The sequence below is a fragment of the Centruroides sculpturatus genome, unplaced genomic scaffold (assembly GCF_000671375.1).
Source record: "Centruroides sculpturatus isolate CEXI.00-Female unplaced genomic scaffold, Cexi_2.0 scaffold1129, whole genome shotgun sequence".
Lineage (NCBI taxonomy): Eukaryota > Metazoa > Arthropoda > Arachnida > Scorpiones > Buthidae > Centruroides > Centruroides sculpturatus.
In genome coordinates this window covers 81779-97160 of record NW_019385449.1, presented here as the reverse complement: position 1 = coordinate 97160, position 15382 = coordinate 81779, and the positions used below count along the sequence as shown (strand labels likewise).

At 31.6% G+C, this 15382-nt stretch overlaps 1 protein-coding gene across 1 annotated transcript in view; it reads left to right on the top strand.

Annotated features, from left to right (window-relative positions):
* The window catches only part of LOC111639115 (dynein intermediate chain 1, axonemal-like), a gene marked incomplete at its 5' end in the record, with an annotated part of 37581 nt that extends 29105 nt beyond the window's left edge, over positions 1 to 8476 (top strand). Inside the window, 2 exons of the mRNA XM_023384896.1 lie at positions 2742 to 2793; positions 8286 to 8476. Of these exons, the coding sequence (XP_023240664.1) occupies positions 2742 to 2793; positions 8286 to 8360 (127 nt within the window). The remainder of the gene's footprint in view (positions 1 to 2741; positions 2794 to 8285) is intronic.
* Between the last annotated feature and the right edge of the window lie 6906 nt (positions 8477 to 15382).

Below are 15382 nucleotides of genomic sequence, written 5' to 3'. Positions count from 1 at the left end.
GCACCTTAAGTGCTCTGACAGAGGCTTAATAATTGAACACGTGCGCTGAATAAAACAATGTGCAGAATTTATTGGCCAAATGAATAATAATAATTTATATTGTTAATTTAAATAATAATTAAATTGTTAATTTAAATGCTTGAAATATGACACATGATAGGAGCGCCTCTAGTGCCCGTTTTTGGCATACCATTATGCGGACGGACGGACACGCGTTCAATGGGTTATATATATAGATCAGTCTTATGACTTTTTATAGTGCTGACTTTTCATTAATTAAGTTTTGTAATGTTTTGTTCATTGTTCACATAACTGGTTCTATGAATAAAACAAATTCATAACATCTTGCATTATGGATCTTGCATTATGCAATATTATCTGAGCTACCTCAGTACCACTTAAATAAACATTACTTATCAAAATTATTTTGTATTCTTTCTCAAAATTTTAATAAATATTTTAATAAGGTTATAAATATTTTTTCTTGATAACAGTTAAAATTACTTCAGATTTAAAAATAATAAAGGTTTAGAATAATCAAACATAGATTTTTAAAATTTTTTTTGAAACAATCAAATTTTAATATTTTAAGTTTGAAGAAGCTAGAATTGTTCTCAAATAATAACCCTTATTATTTTATTACAAAGTATTTATCATAATTTCAGCAACATCAATAGTATCATTTTTATAAATGCATGTGATTTCTTTATTCTTAACATGAAATTGTATTTGTGATGAAAATGAACTTAAACTGGATTCAGGTATAGAATTATTTTTACATTGAAGTGAAATATTTAATTAAAAACTTTTGCATTAAACATTTTCTTGAATTTTTTTATTTTTTATAAAAATGATTTCAAAATATAATGTAGGAAAAATTTACAACACAAAAAGATATCATCCAACCATTAGCCAAATTAACTAGGCAACATTACGCTTCAATTTCTAATCATGTAATTTCTAATTATTAATTTTAACATAATATTGCCCAATTAATTTGGCTGATAATTGGATGATTAATAATACATTTGGTTATTGAGATGTTTATATACAAAAAGGTCATGAGAATGCTATGTAAGTTTGCTATGTTGTAAAATGTATATGTCCTAGTGTAAAAATGCTGGGCTGTGGAGTTGCGTAAAAATCTATCAACTCTGTCTTTTCCTTACCATCTGACTCTGACTCGAGGCAGACTTGTTACCAAAAGAGACCCGGAAATTCTGATGTCATCACATGACCTCAGAATAAAAGATTCAATAAATAGAGTTCTAATAAAGATACAGCATATAAACTTTTTATTCCAAAGCTAAAAGACTTCTCTAAGTAACATATAAATATGTATTCAATAATTTTTACTTTTCTGGCTGTTATATATAACAGAGGAAACGTGGAGCGCTTGGTCAAAAAATGACCCCTCCCAAATTTTTATATTTTTGGACTCGGGACACCTTGAAATTTCAAGATATGCAAAAGATTCAAGGTTTTTTTCTATATGTGTGGATGTTAGACTGTGTGGGGGGGGCATGATTTTGTTTGCCTTGTTTGAAGCCTAATAATTTCTGTGGTCAGAGTGGTCAGAATTGGAGTCAGATGGTTTAACACAGGCGTAGATTATTAAACATCAAAGTGGTTGAACTAAATCATATCCCCATATACATTCTAACATCTTAGGCAAGAATATCTTAACAGGTTTTACTGTACTATTATAAAATGGCAAAAAAGCTTTCTTTGATGGTAGAGACGAGTTTTATTTTATTTTTTTTAAATTTTTAACGCTAATAACAAGTAAAATATTCATTAAGAGATATGACATATGACCACTTTTATGTCTTCACCCTGTCGACCTTTAATTAAGAACCAAAATTTAATAGTATTAATGCCCCTTTATACGCAAGCTACAGTGCCGCACACATTTCATTTCTTAAACTTTATCCATTCTGAGATATTGTTTAATATCTCAGAACAGAAAATAAAGAAATTAAACAAATTAGATGCCAACACACACACGCTCATGAATTTTTTTCCTTTATTGACTTTTTTTGGGGGTTCGGGAGATCTCCAAACGTGTAGATTTGCAAAAAAAACTTGGAGGGTCAAATTTGACACGATTCCAATACTTTTCTGTTTTAAATACATAATAAGTTGGTAAGTAAAAAGGAGACAGAATTAGATAACCCAACAAATAGAGTATAAAAAGGAATCAGAGTCGGCGGATTTTTTGACAACTCCGATTCTGGCTAAAACACCAAAACTCCACAATTCCAACTGTGACTCCACAGCCCTGTAAAAATGGTAGATTAAACAGTGAGGAGAAAGTAACAAACAGAAATAACATAAACATGATCTTTTTGATACATATGTTAGAAAAATATAATACAAATGTTTATTTGTTATATATATTTTTTTTTTTTTTACAATTCTTTCAAGCATACTATCAGTTGAAGCAACAAATCCATGATGCATATCACAGTATCTCTCAGGAAGCTTTGCAGAGCTATATAATAGTCTATCCTACCATATTCAAATAAATATAGCTGAACAAGAGAGTCAACACATTATTCACTTCATCCCTTAACTTCCTCCATCAGAACATTGTTAATTTTTCAATTTCCACAAATGATTATGCTTTCATTTGTAATCTTTATATATGTTTAAAGTTCCAATTTCTTTTCTTGCACTATGTNATATATATAAGAATAAATATAAAAATTTTAATAATGAAAAAATATTTTATTTAATAGGGGTAATGTTTTAAGTTTTAAATTATCTCCCAACTTAAGAAAAAATTTGAATGTAAGTAATAGTTTTAAAATTTTTTATTTGATTATATTTTAGACAATATTAAAATAAATTATAAAATTTAAATATTTAAATAGAACATAATAAAAAATATAATATAATTCCATAGCTAACAAAATTTGATGATAAAATTGTGAACAAACTGAAAATTGTAACAACTTTAACAAATATTTACAATAATTATTTAATATAATTTAAAATTAATTCAAATCAATTTTTATTAGTGCATTAGGGGATTTTTCTTGTTGCAGTAGGTTTGCATAGTATCCTTACAATATTTCATAAATTGATCTAACAAAAATTGAGTTATTTGTTAATGTTTTTTTTTATTATTGCACTTCTGTTAATTCTTTAATGAATTAACAAAAAATGATATAATTTAGTTATTAACAAAACTGTAATGTTTTTAAAATCATTATAGACTTCTCTCAGGGAGGAATAATTACACAAAACCATTAATTTAGTGTCAGAAAAAACTTCTGTATGAATAGCAAACTCTTGGCAAAAGATTAGTTTCTTCTGTTCTTTTGAACATATATACAGTAAATCAAATTTTCCAAATCTTTCTGTAAAAAAATGACTTTGAGCAGAAAGATCATAAAACATAGGTTACAAATTTGGTATTTTATATCAGATATATCTAATTTGTAGCCCATGTTTTAAATTCATTTTGCTATCCTTAGCAGTAGTAACTAAAAATAATTGGTCAATATATTTATTATAATAATTTGTGCTGTAAAAAATATTTGGATTAATTAACTAGTCTATTATTTCAAATTTTTAATAATCCTGCATTTCCAACAAATATTTTTGATTACTATTTTGTAACAATTCATAAATGAAAGAAACTATTCATTATCTATCCACTGCTTTCTCAGCAAATAATTCATTTCAGTTTCACCAACAGCTAATTTTACTGAGCTTAAAATTCTTTTATTTTTACAAATGTTTTCAACTTATTTAATATAGGCCATCATCAGGTTTAATATTATAAATGTTTCAAAATGGAACGTATCATTTTCAAATATTTTACACTTTTAAAATTCAAAAAATACTTTAATTTTAAAATAAATTGAAAGAAATGTATATATTAAATAAATAAAATAAACAAATAAAACATAGTAAACAAAGCAAACTAGAAAGAAACATGATTTAAGGATTTTTAAATCTTATATTTTTTTATATTATATATTTTCATGTTGTTGGAAGCACATTAGCATCCCTAGCATTTAGGCAACAATTCTTCATTTTACTTTTATAAATTTCCACCTTTTCCATCTCCAGTGCCATGGATGAAGAGTCACTTTTTTAATGACTTTCCTCTTTCCATTTTACAACCACTCCTTCAGTCTGTGTCATAATCGCTAATATTGTGTTGTTGTGTCCTTTGTCAATGTTATATCTATGTTCTCACAGACGTGCTGCCAGGTTTCTTCTAATCACATGCACATAATTTTTTTTGATTCCTAACTGTTGATTTTCAAATGGTATTTTATACATGGGGGACCCAAAAATAACTGGATTTTTTGTATAAAATCTTTATTTATTAACTTTTTTACAAAATTTCTTCAGTCACCTTCAAAGTGCTCTCCATTAGATGCAATGCACTTCTGAAAGTCTTTTTCCCCACTGTTTGAAGCATCTCTGGAACTCTTCAACCATGATATCATCCAGTGTCCTTAGTGAAGCTGTTTTTACTGCCTGCACATCATCAAAACACTTTTCTTTTAGATTTTTCTTCATTCTCAGAAACAGAAAAAAGTTGCACGGGGCTAGGTCTGGTGAATACGGAGGGTGGGGAATGACGGGCCATCCCCAAGAGGCCAAATAGTGGGTCACTCGTAAGGCTGTGTGCACAGGGGCATTGTCGTGATGAAGAAACCAGTCACCTGATCACCAAAGTTCTGGGCGTTTCCTTCGCATATCCTCTCGCAGATGTCTTAACACTTTCTTGGCAGATTTTTTCAACGTTTTCATTGTTTCGAGATGTTGAAGGACGTCCAGAACTTCGCAGGTGGAACAAAATAACAGTAAGAGAAACAACACTATGCTCAAACATAAACCTACAAACTGACGCCATTTGGACAGCTGTTTCGTGAAGGTCTCTACTAACCCCATGTAATGGGAGGACTCTCTACTATGTCTACGAATAGCAGCACGCTCTCAGTTCGGTTTTTTTTTTTTGCTTCCTCTCGTATACCCCAGCTTTCTCTTCTTTTTTACGCTGTCTTTATCATTCCATAGTAAGCTATAGATATTGGGTGCTATCTTTTATAGACCATTCTCGAGTTTTTATAATTAACTAACTCATTCACCACACTTCCTAAATGCCTATCTATTGTATGTGAAGTTGTTAATTTCTTCTGAGTTAGTATCTTTTTTGCTTTTATTTTCTCTGTAACCTTTGATCAGCCCTTCAATTGTGGCAGTTTTGTAATCCAAAGTTGTTGCAACACTTTTAATTCTATTAATCTCCTTGAGATGGTTCTGCAAGTTGGTACAATATAAAAATGCTCTGCTGATGAGTGCTTTAAATGCTGATAATTTATATTTATACAGGTCGTTGGATCAAGATGATATGTAGAGAGGAGCATGCATGGGTTTTAAATACACATCCATGTGTATATTTAAATCTTATATCAATGTCCAAAAAATGGAGATGAGTATAGCTTTTTTGATCTAGTTTTAGTTTTAAACCATGACCATTATTATTGATTGCAAGTAAAAATTCTTGAATTCGTCAGTTATTTTTCCAAATTATAAATACATCATTGACATATTGTTTGTAGATTATAATGTCCTCAACAAAATCTTTGAGGATGTCTTTTCCAGCTTACATAGCACTAGTTTGCACAGGAGTCCTGACATAGGACTTCCCATTGGGATACCTTTCTTTTGTTTGTATGACATTGGAGATGGAAAAGGTAGAAATGTATAAAAGTAAAATGGAAAACCATTGCCTAAATGCTAGGGATGCTAATGCACTTCCAACAGCATGGAAATATACAATAGAAAAAAAGAATGGAACTTAACCAACTTTTGGTAAAGATGTACAAATTATAAAATTCATTTAGTATTGTAGGTAAGTATAGACATTTGTTTTTAATGGATATTATATTTTGTAGAAAAATTTTAAGGCAATTAATGGAAGGAGTCATTTAGATGCAATTAAGATAGAATTTTACAATAATACAAATACAAGAAATTAATATTACAATAATAAGAATATAAACAAATAGATATATATTTAAAACATTTAATGAATGAAATAGGATTCTGTAGTAGCTTAAAGCTTGGATGGTGTGAGAAAGAAAATTATTTAAAAGACAAAAAATTAAAAAATACAACATACAAAAAAAAACAGTAGTAAAATAAAATAAGTAAAATGTAAAATAATATATAAAATAGTTACCTGGAAATATGTAAAAATAACAATTAATTTTATGATAAAAACTTCTGCACCATCCAAGTTGCTTTTTAAAATTTGATAAAAGTCTCTTTAAATATGGTTGGACAAAACCACTTCAAATGGAGGTACAGGATGATTGGATGAGTGTATTGAAAGATGATAGGTAAGCTGTGCGTATCGATGAACTGCAGTTCAAGTTTAAATTTCTGTAGTGGAGGATTGATGCGAAGCATTGCAATGACAGGCAATGTTGCATTAACACTGTCTTGTATGGTGCAGCCTTCATGTTGATGACAGTGTTGAGGTTGCGTTGTTGAACTAAGACATAGTTGATCTGCAACATTGTGTCTTCACTGTAGAAATTGAGCCATTGCAACAATTGTTTCTTGAACCAGGTGTTGGTGAGAACAAGATTATGGGAGTCAGCAAAGTCAAGTATGCATTCACTATTATCAGTGTCAACAGAAGCCTTTGCCACCGTGACATTGTCTTCCCTCAAGTCTCACCAACGTGGCTGTGGAAGTCACCACCAACAATGACATAATCTGCGGCATGTCTTGCACCTGATTGTTGAGCAACTGCCAGAACTCATCCTTCTTCATCTCCGGTTGCCCAGTCTGTGGGGCATAGGAGGTAAAGACTTGGGAGTCCAGTGTGGTATCACGACAACAATCTTCATAAGACTGTCATTGTATTGGTGAACCTACTGGACAGCATTGCGAATTCATTCTGAGATGGTGATGCCAATGCCACTGTAGGTACAAGGGTGGCAGCCCTTGTACCTACAGCGGCATTGGCATCATCATCTCAGAATGAATTCGCAATGCTGTAGTTGATGCAAAAACAAGTTGATCTACTCCATTGATCAACTTGTAGCCATGTTCCCTCTACTCTTGCTCCATGTTGTAGGCCTTCTCCTTGCTCCATCTGGTCTCCTGTTGTGCTCAGATTTCAATGCATTGCCTCCACAGGGCTGCCACAACAAACTCACATCTTGCACTCATTGTACCAACATTGAGTGTCACCACTCACATCTGTTTGATATTTTTTCCACTTTGTATTTTACATTGTTGTTTTTGGATTTTCTGGACTTTCTTGCTTGCATCCAGATGCTGTCTCTGTGTCTGGAGCACTTGCAAATTTTTCGGCTGGGATGGGCCATACCCAGCCATGTTGACTAGCATTTCCTATATCCTGTTGATTCAGATTCTGTTCCATGGGGGGTTAACAATGGGTTATTTAATACACCGTCCGGCTGGTCTGTCATAGGGCTTGTCATCTGGGAGGCAGTTTGCATTCAGCTCACCCTGCTAGTGCAGGGGTACCATGAGGAGAAACGGACACCACTCCCAAAACGTTTGTAAAAATAAAAGAATTTTAAGCTCTGCAAAATTAGGTTTTGGTGAAACTATTTATTTGAAGTGTAGAAATTCATTATAAACTTAAACTAGCCACTGTAATTAATTTAATGAAGTAAGCAACAATAAGGAATGCCAGATAGTTCCAGATAGGAAAGAAGGGATAGAGTAAACAAGTGGGAGGTGGACTTTATGTTTTACTCTTTGTGCCTTATGGGCACTAAGAGGGCCATTTTTCAAGTGGGTCTTGTAAAAGCAACAATAGTATGGCCAGATAATGAAGGATGGGGCTTGACATCAAGGACAGATTACAATCTGAAAAATTTCTGGGATTTTTTGATCTGTCAAGATTTGATCTCAAGTCTTCCAGAGCAGTAGGTTGACATCTTAACTGCTTTTGCTCGCAACTGGTGAGGAGATGGACTATTATAAAATGCTAACAGAAATTTTGTCAAGTGCTGGACCACAGAAAATGTGAGACAGATGTGGTATAACTTTTTCTGTGATATAGCATTATTAGTCAACTTCTCAGTAAAAAGTTCCAACCTATATAATAATTAAAAATGATAATAAGTTACATTTTCTGTTTGTATTTTATAACTTATCAAATTTATTTTAAACTGAAAATAAAATGTTTTATATTAGTAAAAAAAGTTTTATATATTAAAAACTTAATATTAACTATCAATATTTTAATAAAAATGTATTTATTGTTTTAGGTTGCAAATAGAGATAAAGAAGAATTTATAAAAAGTGAAGCAGAAAAATTTGAAGAATTAGTAACAATGTTTTGAATGTTAATATCTTTTACAATCTTAATTTTATTTTATAATAATTGGTAAAATTATTACATGTTCAATTTATTTTAAATTTTGTCACAATTTAAAGACTTTTAAAACTCTAAAAATAAAAATGTAATTTTATTTATGAAAATTTAGATTAAAGATTTCTGTGACATATTTAAAAGATCACATTGAAAGATTGACATATTTAAAATCAAGATACAAGGTGTATACCAGAATTACATACTGTTTAGCTATAATTTCAAAATCAGTCAGTTCAGAAGAAAATTTTTTATGTCATTTTTCAACATAATCTCAATTTCTGTCAAGATACACTTGGCATCTCTTTAACCATTTGTCAAAGCACTATGTGAATTTGTTTTTTGGAGTCCTTCAGAACTATTGGTAAACTGCACTCCCAAGAACAGATCTTGATGAATAATACAAATCATGGAGTGAATCCTTCAAGTTTGCAAACAGCCAGAAGTCATTCAGAGCCAAATCTGGTGAATATGGAGGATGCAGCAAGACTTTGATAATCTTTTCTATCAGAAAAGATTGGACAACTTGAGCTCTGTGCAGCAGAGCATTGTCACAGTGCAACACATAGATTGTGCTGGCAAAATTAATATGCCATTCACTAATATCAGATAGCAAATGTTTGTCCAGCATGTCTTTTGCATACTAACTAGTAATCATGTCAGTTTCAGAAGTTGCAGTGGCAAGGTGACCAGAGTGTGTGTCATCTTTGATGTTTCTTCCACTTGCAAATTCTCAAACCCACTTGCAAACTGTGCAGTCAGAAAGAGCAAACTTCCTACAGAATCCATTAACTGCTTGTGAATATCAGTTGCTTTTTCACCATGAGTGAACAAAAATTTGATGACAGCACGTTGCTCCTGAATTGAAAACTCCATGCTTTCCGGCATAATCGGAAACAAGTTTGCAGAAAATGTGAATTATTTAGCACCTGCTGCTGGCACACTAATGGAATTTCACAAGTCAACTGGCAAAGACTTGTTGAAACTTGTACCAAGAGGCATGCTTACATAGTTTTCTGTGTACCCTCTAGAGCAGCAATTCCCAACCCAGGGTACGCGATAGGTTGTTTAGGGGTATAAAAAAAGTTAGTTATTATGGCAGAAAAAATAATATATTATGTATCACAAATTAATAGTATTCCGAGATATCTCGGGCAAGTTACATAGCGTTACATAAAATGCGGTCCTTAAGGCCATTTTTGAAAATTTTTTTTTTTGAATTTTTGGAATGTTTTTTAAGTCTCCAAATTTTCTCAAAATTTTTTTCCCGCGCGAAAAAAATTTATCGCGATTTTAATTTAACTTTAATGACGCACGCTTCACGCTTAATTGCTTTTTAATAGTTTTTTAATGGGAGTTTGATATCAAATTTCATTCATTGTTCTAAAGTTTAGNCCTCTGTTATACATAACAGAATGTTTTGCTATCGTCTAAACTCGATAGACGTTCAGATGCAAACACAACTATATACTCACGAACAACACGGAACAAATATGGCGGAGTGATGACGATTTGGTCACGTGAAATGACGTTCATGTAAGTTCTCTAAGTTGAATGTTTAGTTGTTCCGACATACGTGTACATTTTCCGTTATTTCATCTTTAGTTATAGATTTTACTCCGAATTTAGGAATGAAATTTTTAAACTATTAGAAGAAAAACCTGGAGGAAAATAATTCGCGGAAGCATCACAAGTTCAATTGAACACGATTACGCGTAGTTGTATCAAAATATTAATTAGCTTTATTTTAAATAATCTGTAAAAATGTAATCAGTTGTAGCAAACTATTGTCTCTGTGTGATTAAGTTATTGGGCTGCAATTTGAAAAAAAATTAGACCTATAAATTCCCATTGTTGTCTGCCTACCTGTCCTTCTTTAATCTCGAGAACGGTGTTAAATAGATGAATGTCGAGACCAGGTATGGAAAGCTTAGAGACAGGAGGCCCCGATTAACTGTATACGAACTTCCGGTTTGGACCAAAAGTCAATTCAAAGAATTTTTCCCAGAACGGAGTTAGATAGATGACCGGAATGACTCTGTTGTTATCGGGAAAAGTATGATGTATAGGGGTAAGACCCTACTAATTTCAGATCGGGGGCACATATTTTGAATTAAATTAAAAATATGATTAAAAGTTGCAGCCCAGCATTGTGACGATGTCACAATAATTTTTGTTCATTTAAAGTTGTATTCTCAACCAAGGATAAAGAGTTAGAAGCTAACCAATTACCAGTGCCGTAACTAGCCATTCCTGTGCCCTGTGCAGGAATTTGCATTTAGGCCCCTTAATTAATTAGGTTTGGGAAAGTAATAAAACAAATACATGCATTTTGAGCCCCTCTTCCAAGTGGGCCCTGTGCGGGTGCACCTGTTGCACCTGCCTAGTTACGGCATTGCTTTAAACCTTTCAACTCCCGAGACGTCTATGAGAATGTCCCGGGAAATACGACACCAGCTGTTCTCAAGGTCATCCAGCTGTGTAAACAATGAGTCGTCAGTGTCAAATTTCACAGAAAGGCGAGACAAAGGAAAATAAAATTTGAAACTTTCAAAATTAACGTATTTCTTTCGTTTTTTTTTCAGTTTTAAGTATTTTTTATGTTTAATTACATTAATATCAAAAATTGCTCGAGGCTTAAGGAGTTAATCAGTTGTATTAAGAATTCGTGAATTTTTGAAAATTTTGGATACGTCATGAAATGCGTACTCAATTAATTTATTTCTTCGTGTTCTAGTTAAGATGCTGATTTTTAAATAATATAAATCAGAATCTTAACTAGAACGTGACTATTTAATTAAAATATTAAAGTTATTTGTTATACCTTTTCGTACAAAAAAAACTCGTTAAGAGTGATTTTAATGTTTTCTATACACGTATTATATATGAAACCGCTTTGAATCTCGATTTTCAATATTTGACAAGTTTATTTTTAAAACGTCTCTTGTCAAAATTTTTTTAACATTGAGATAGCGATTCCTGCAGACCATTGATGATTTCTATTTTATCTCTGCTTTCACTTTGTTTCAAAACGTCATAGAAAGCGTGAAAAATTTCCTTTCAAATATAAACTTACAATAAAAATTATTCATTAATTCAATTTCCTTTTTGTTCTTATTTTAAACTATTTTTTCTACTAAAAGTTATTCATGTTTACAAGATGGCGGCTATCCTACAGTGAAACTTTTTCAGTGCAATAGGTCTAGGATGACCACCCATTGTACTGTGGGAGGACATGTCCTACAATTAAACCTTTTGTCCTACGTCCTACTTTCACAGATAACTACTTCTGGGCCAATAGGTAGTCATTAATAATAAACTTTTTTTTCATATTTTTATATTAAATAATGGGTACAATTGCAACAAAGAGTAGTATTTAAAACAACAACAGTAGTATATCAATTTAAAATTACTTACTTATCAATTTTTAGTGTTTTGTGCTTTTTTTACTACCGATTTTTATTGTTTTTAAGCTGGGTTATCAAATGTTCTACTGGGAAGCATTATAAAACTTCAAATGTCCTACTTTGACTATGTCAATATCTGGTCACCCTAAATATGTCAATCGTTCGCTTCAAATCGTTCTTTGTCCAAAGTAATTTTTTAAAGTATTCTGTATGCTACATAAGGCAATAAAGATAGAATTACCATAATAGTTAAAGGACATATTAGCCTTAAAAGTGCTCAGCGAGACAAAAAGGCAGCGGCGGCCTTTTTGTCTCTCTGTTTAGCACTGTTTAGCATTTAAACGAGCAATGTTTAATAATTTAAATGAGCAGAAATCAGAACTATTGATCTTACAAGTGCAGGGTATTTTATATACAACATTTTTTATTTCGTTTTTATTTTCTATTTGCTTTTTTGGACGTTGTTTAGCATTTAATCTGGATATTACATTTTTATAGTTTGGTGCAAGCTTTATATTGTTTTTTTGGAGTTCCTTATTAATTTTTTTCATACATATGTTTTATGTATGGAAAACTTAAGTATTTAATTTTTTGCTTTTCTTCATCTTTTTTAACAGGGAAAGCAATACTATTATCTATTTTTTTGTTGCCAATCATTAATTAATCTGGTAGGGTATCCGTTTAAACTAAATTTTCTGTGTAAGTCATTTATATATTTTCCATTCTTTCCCTGTTCACCAGTTCTATTGAATATATTTTTATATTCCATATAAAAAATGTTCTTTTTTATATGCAGAGGAATATTAGAATGATAATTCAATGTTTTGTTGATCGAACATTGTTTTTTAAAAGGTTCAAACATTAATTTGTTTTCTTTCCTAGTAATAACTACGTCAAGGTACCTTATGCTATTATCAGTTATTGTTTCTTTTTCGATAGTAAATTGAATTTCTGTATAAATATTATTTATTAATTTACTTATTTTTACTTCAGCTTCATTATACACAGTATACTATTAGAACATCGTCTACGTATCTTCTATAGTAATGTATACCAGGAAGAATATCTTTAATTTTTATGTCTATTTCAATCATTATCAGTTCAGCTAATTTCGAGCCTATAACCGACCCCATGCTAATGCCGTCTTCCTGTGTGTAATATTTATTGTCTATTTCAAAATAGTAAGCAAATTCTAGTAGATCTATAACATAAAGTTCAACATTCATTTTTCTTAATTGGTTATTAATCATTTGCCATGTTATTGATGAGTACATTTCTATTACATCAAGACTAGCCAATTTAAACGTATTTTTTATCTGGACCTTCTTCAAATCATGTAAAAATTCTTCTGTATTTTTAATGGAATAAATTGAATTATCATAACTTTTAAGTTTTTCTTTTAAATATTTTTCTAAGTTGTACATTACAGTAAATTTGAAATCGACAATTGGTCGTACTTTTTCGTTTTGTTTATGAGTTTTTAGTTGGATATTTAATCGAGGAGTTCTCTCGTTATCCTCAGATAATATAAATAATTTTTATCCCTGACGATTAACTAAATAAAGATTGAAAACTTGCCAAGTGTTGATTAAACGGTCACTTCATTGTGCCAGTATAAACAATACATAAACAACAACACGGTTTCGATAACAACAACATATATTGTCTATTTAAATGTAAATAATAGAGCCCTATATAAACAGAGTACAGTAGAACCTCGAAAACTCGGCTCTCGATAACCCGGCACTCCGGATAACTCGGCCACACCCTGGCAGGGCAAAAAAATCCTTAGTTAATTAATTTTCATTATAGACAGCTTTATAAAAGTATAAAACCTCTCATAAAGTATTTTTCTGAGGTCTGTCTTATCAGGTAAATTACTGTACACAGTGTATTCATTAATTTTCATTTTCATGTAGTAAAGGCTCTATGCCTTCATAAAGGCATACTTTTCCTTTGTTTAAGGGTATTTGGGCAGTTTATTCTCTGTTATATTCTCCAGTAAAAAANGCCCCTAGTGGGCTTTAAAAAAGCGGGAATCAGAGAGCTCTCTGCCTTCCCGTCGATGGCTTCTTTCTTCGCTCCTAGTGGGCTTTAAAAAAGCGGGAATCAGAGAGCACTCTGCCTCCCGTCGATGGCTTCTTTCTTGTTCTGAGCGAGCATGAAGAAGGGTATACAGTATACAACGTTTATAACTGTGACGTAGTACTCCTGAATTGCTGAGAAGAATGAAAATGAAATGCTGAATGGTTTTACGTTAAGACTTTCTTCTTGATTATAATTCACGTTCTAACGACCCCAAGTTTGAGACTGAAAAAGTGAAAATACATTTAATTATTAATTTTTCAGATACAATAAATTCAATACACACTGAATAATTTTAATGTGATGAAAGAAATTCTATTCAGAAGGAAATTTTAAGAAATATGAAATATAAGTTTTAATGTTATACTGTAATTTAAATAAAAAATTTTCAATTCGTAAAACGTGACATCCGGTACAGGCCGGAAGTTCGTGTACAATTAATGGGGCCTCTTTCTGGCATCTAAAATCTTTTCATATATGATCTTGATTTTCATCAATATCGCTCCATTCTTGAAATTAATTCACGAAGTACGGACGGACAGACAGTTGTATCGCGCTTTCCTCCATTTTGATTTTTTATAAATCAAGTATAATAGTTTGCTTACATTACTGGTTTACTCAATTGCGATTCTTCCGGAAAATCTGTAAAAAGGAAGGAAAAAAACCCACGGAACTTTTTGGAAAAATTGGAAAAGTTCAGCTACCTACAATAGAAAAAGGAAACAATACATTCTAACAACGCGTTACGTATTGTTAGAATATATTTTTACGTCACGTGTTATGTAAAAATATTTAATCGGTTTGAAATATTTCACTTAAAAAGTTAAAATAATCCTGTTTTTCTAATAAATAAAACTATAAAAACGAAATTTACATGTGTCGAGTTATTCAGTTATTGTAAAGTAATAGCATCTATATTTATGAAAGTCCAAACAGGAATTTGTAATAATTGTGTCTCTTTGCACGCCACGTAATGCACCAGAAGGTCTTAAAATCGCTACTGTTCCTCCCAAAGGCTCGCAGTGGCTTACAATTTTCAGTGTACTTGGTCTGGGGAGGCATTCGTATGACAGTTGACCAGCCCTAAAATGGTGCTAGAGACATTGATGGCACAGCGAAGGAAATCCTACGTCTTCATACATTGCTTTTCATGACAAGGCTGCAAAGATTATGCTAGGCGGCCGGTTTCCCACGAATTCTCTGTCACGTTTTCCATACTTCTTCCACCTAGTCTTCGTAGATAAGTGGCCGAATGATCATTGAGCATTTGTGGAGCCACATAAGACATTTATTTTTACCGTCAGAAATCGGGAGCGGCACTTAAAACGCTGTAGTATTCAACATGGATTAAGCTCAAGGACTTTAAACTACATATACTGTAGTTTAAAGTCCTTGACTACTGACCAGCGCTAACAGACTACCTATTGTTTAAAACATAAAATATATATATATATATATAATTGAATCGTAGCAACGTTGTAGAACATATTATATAGCTGAA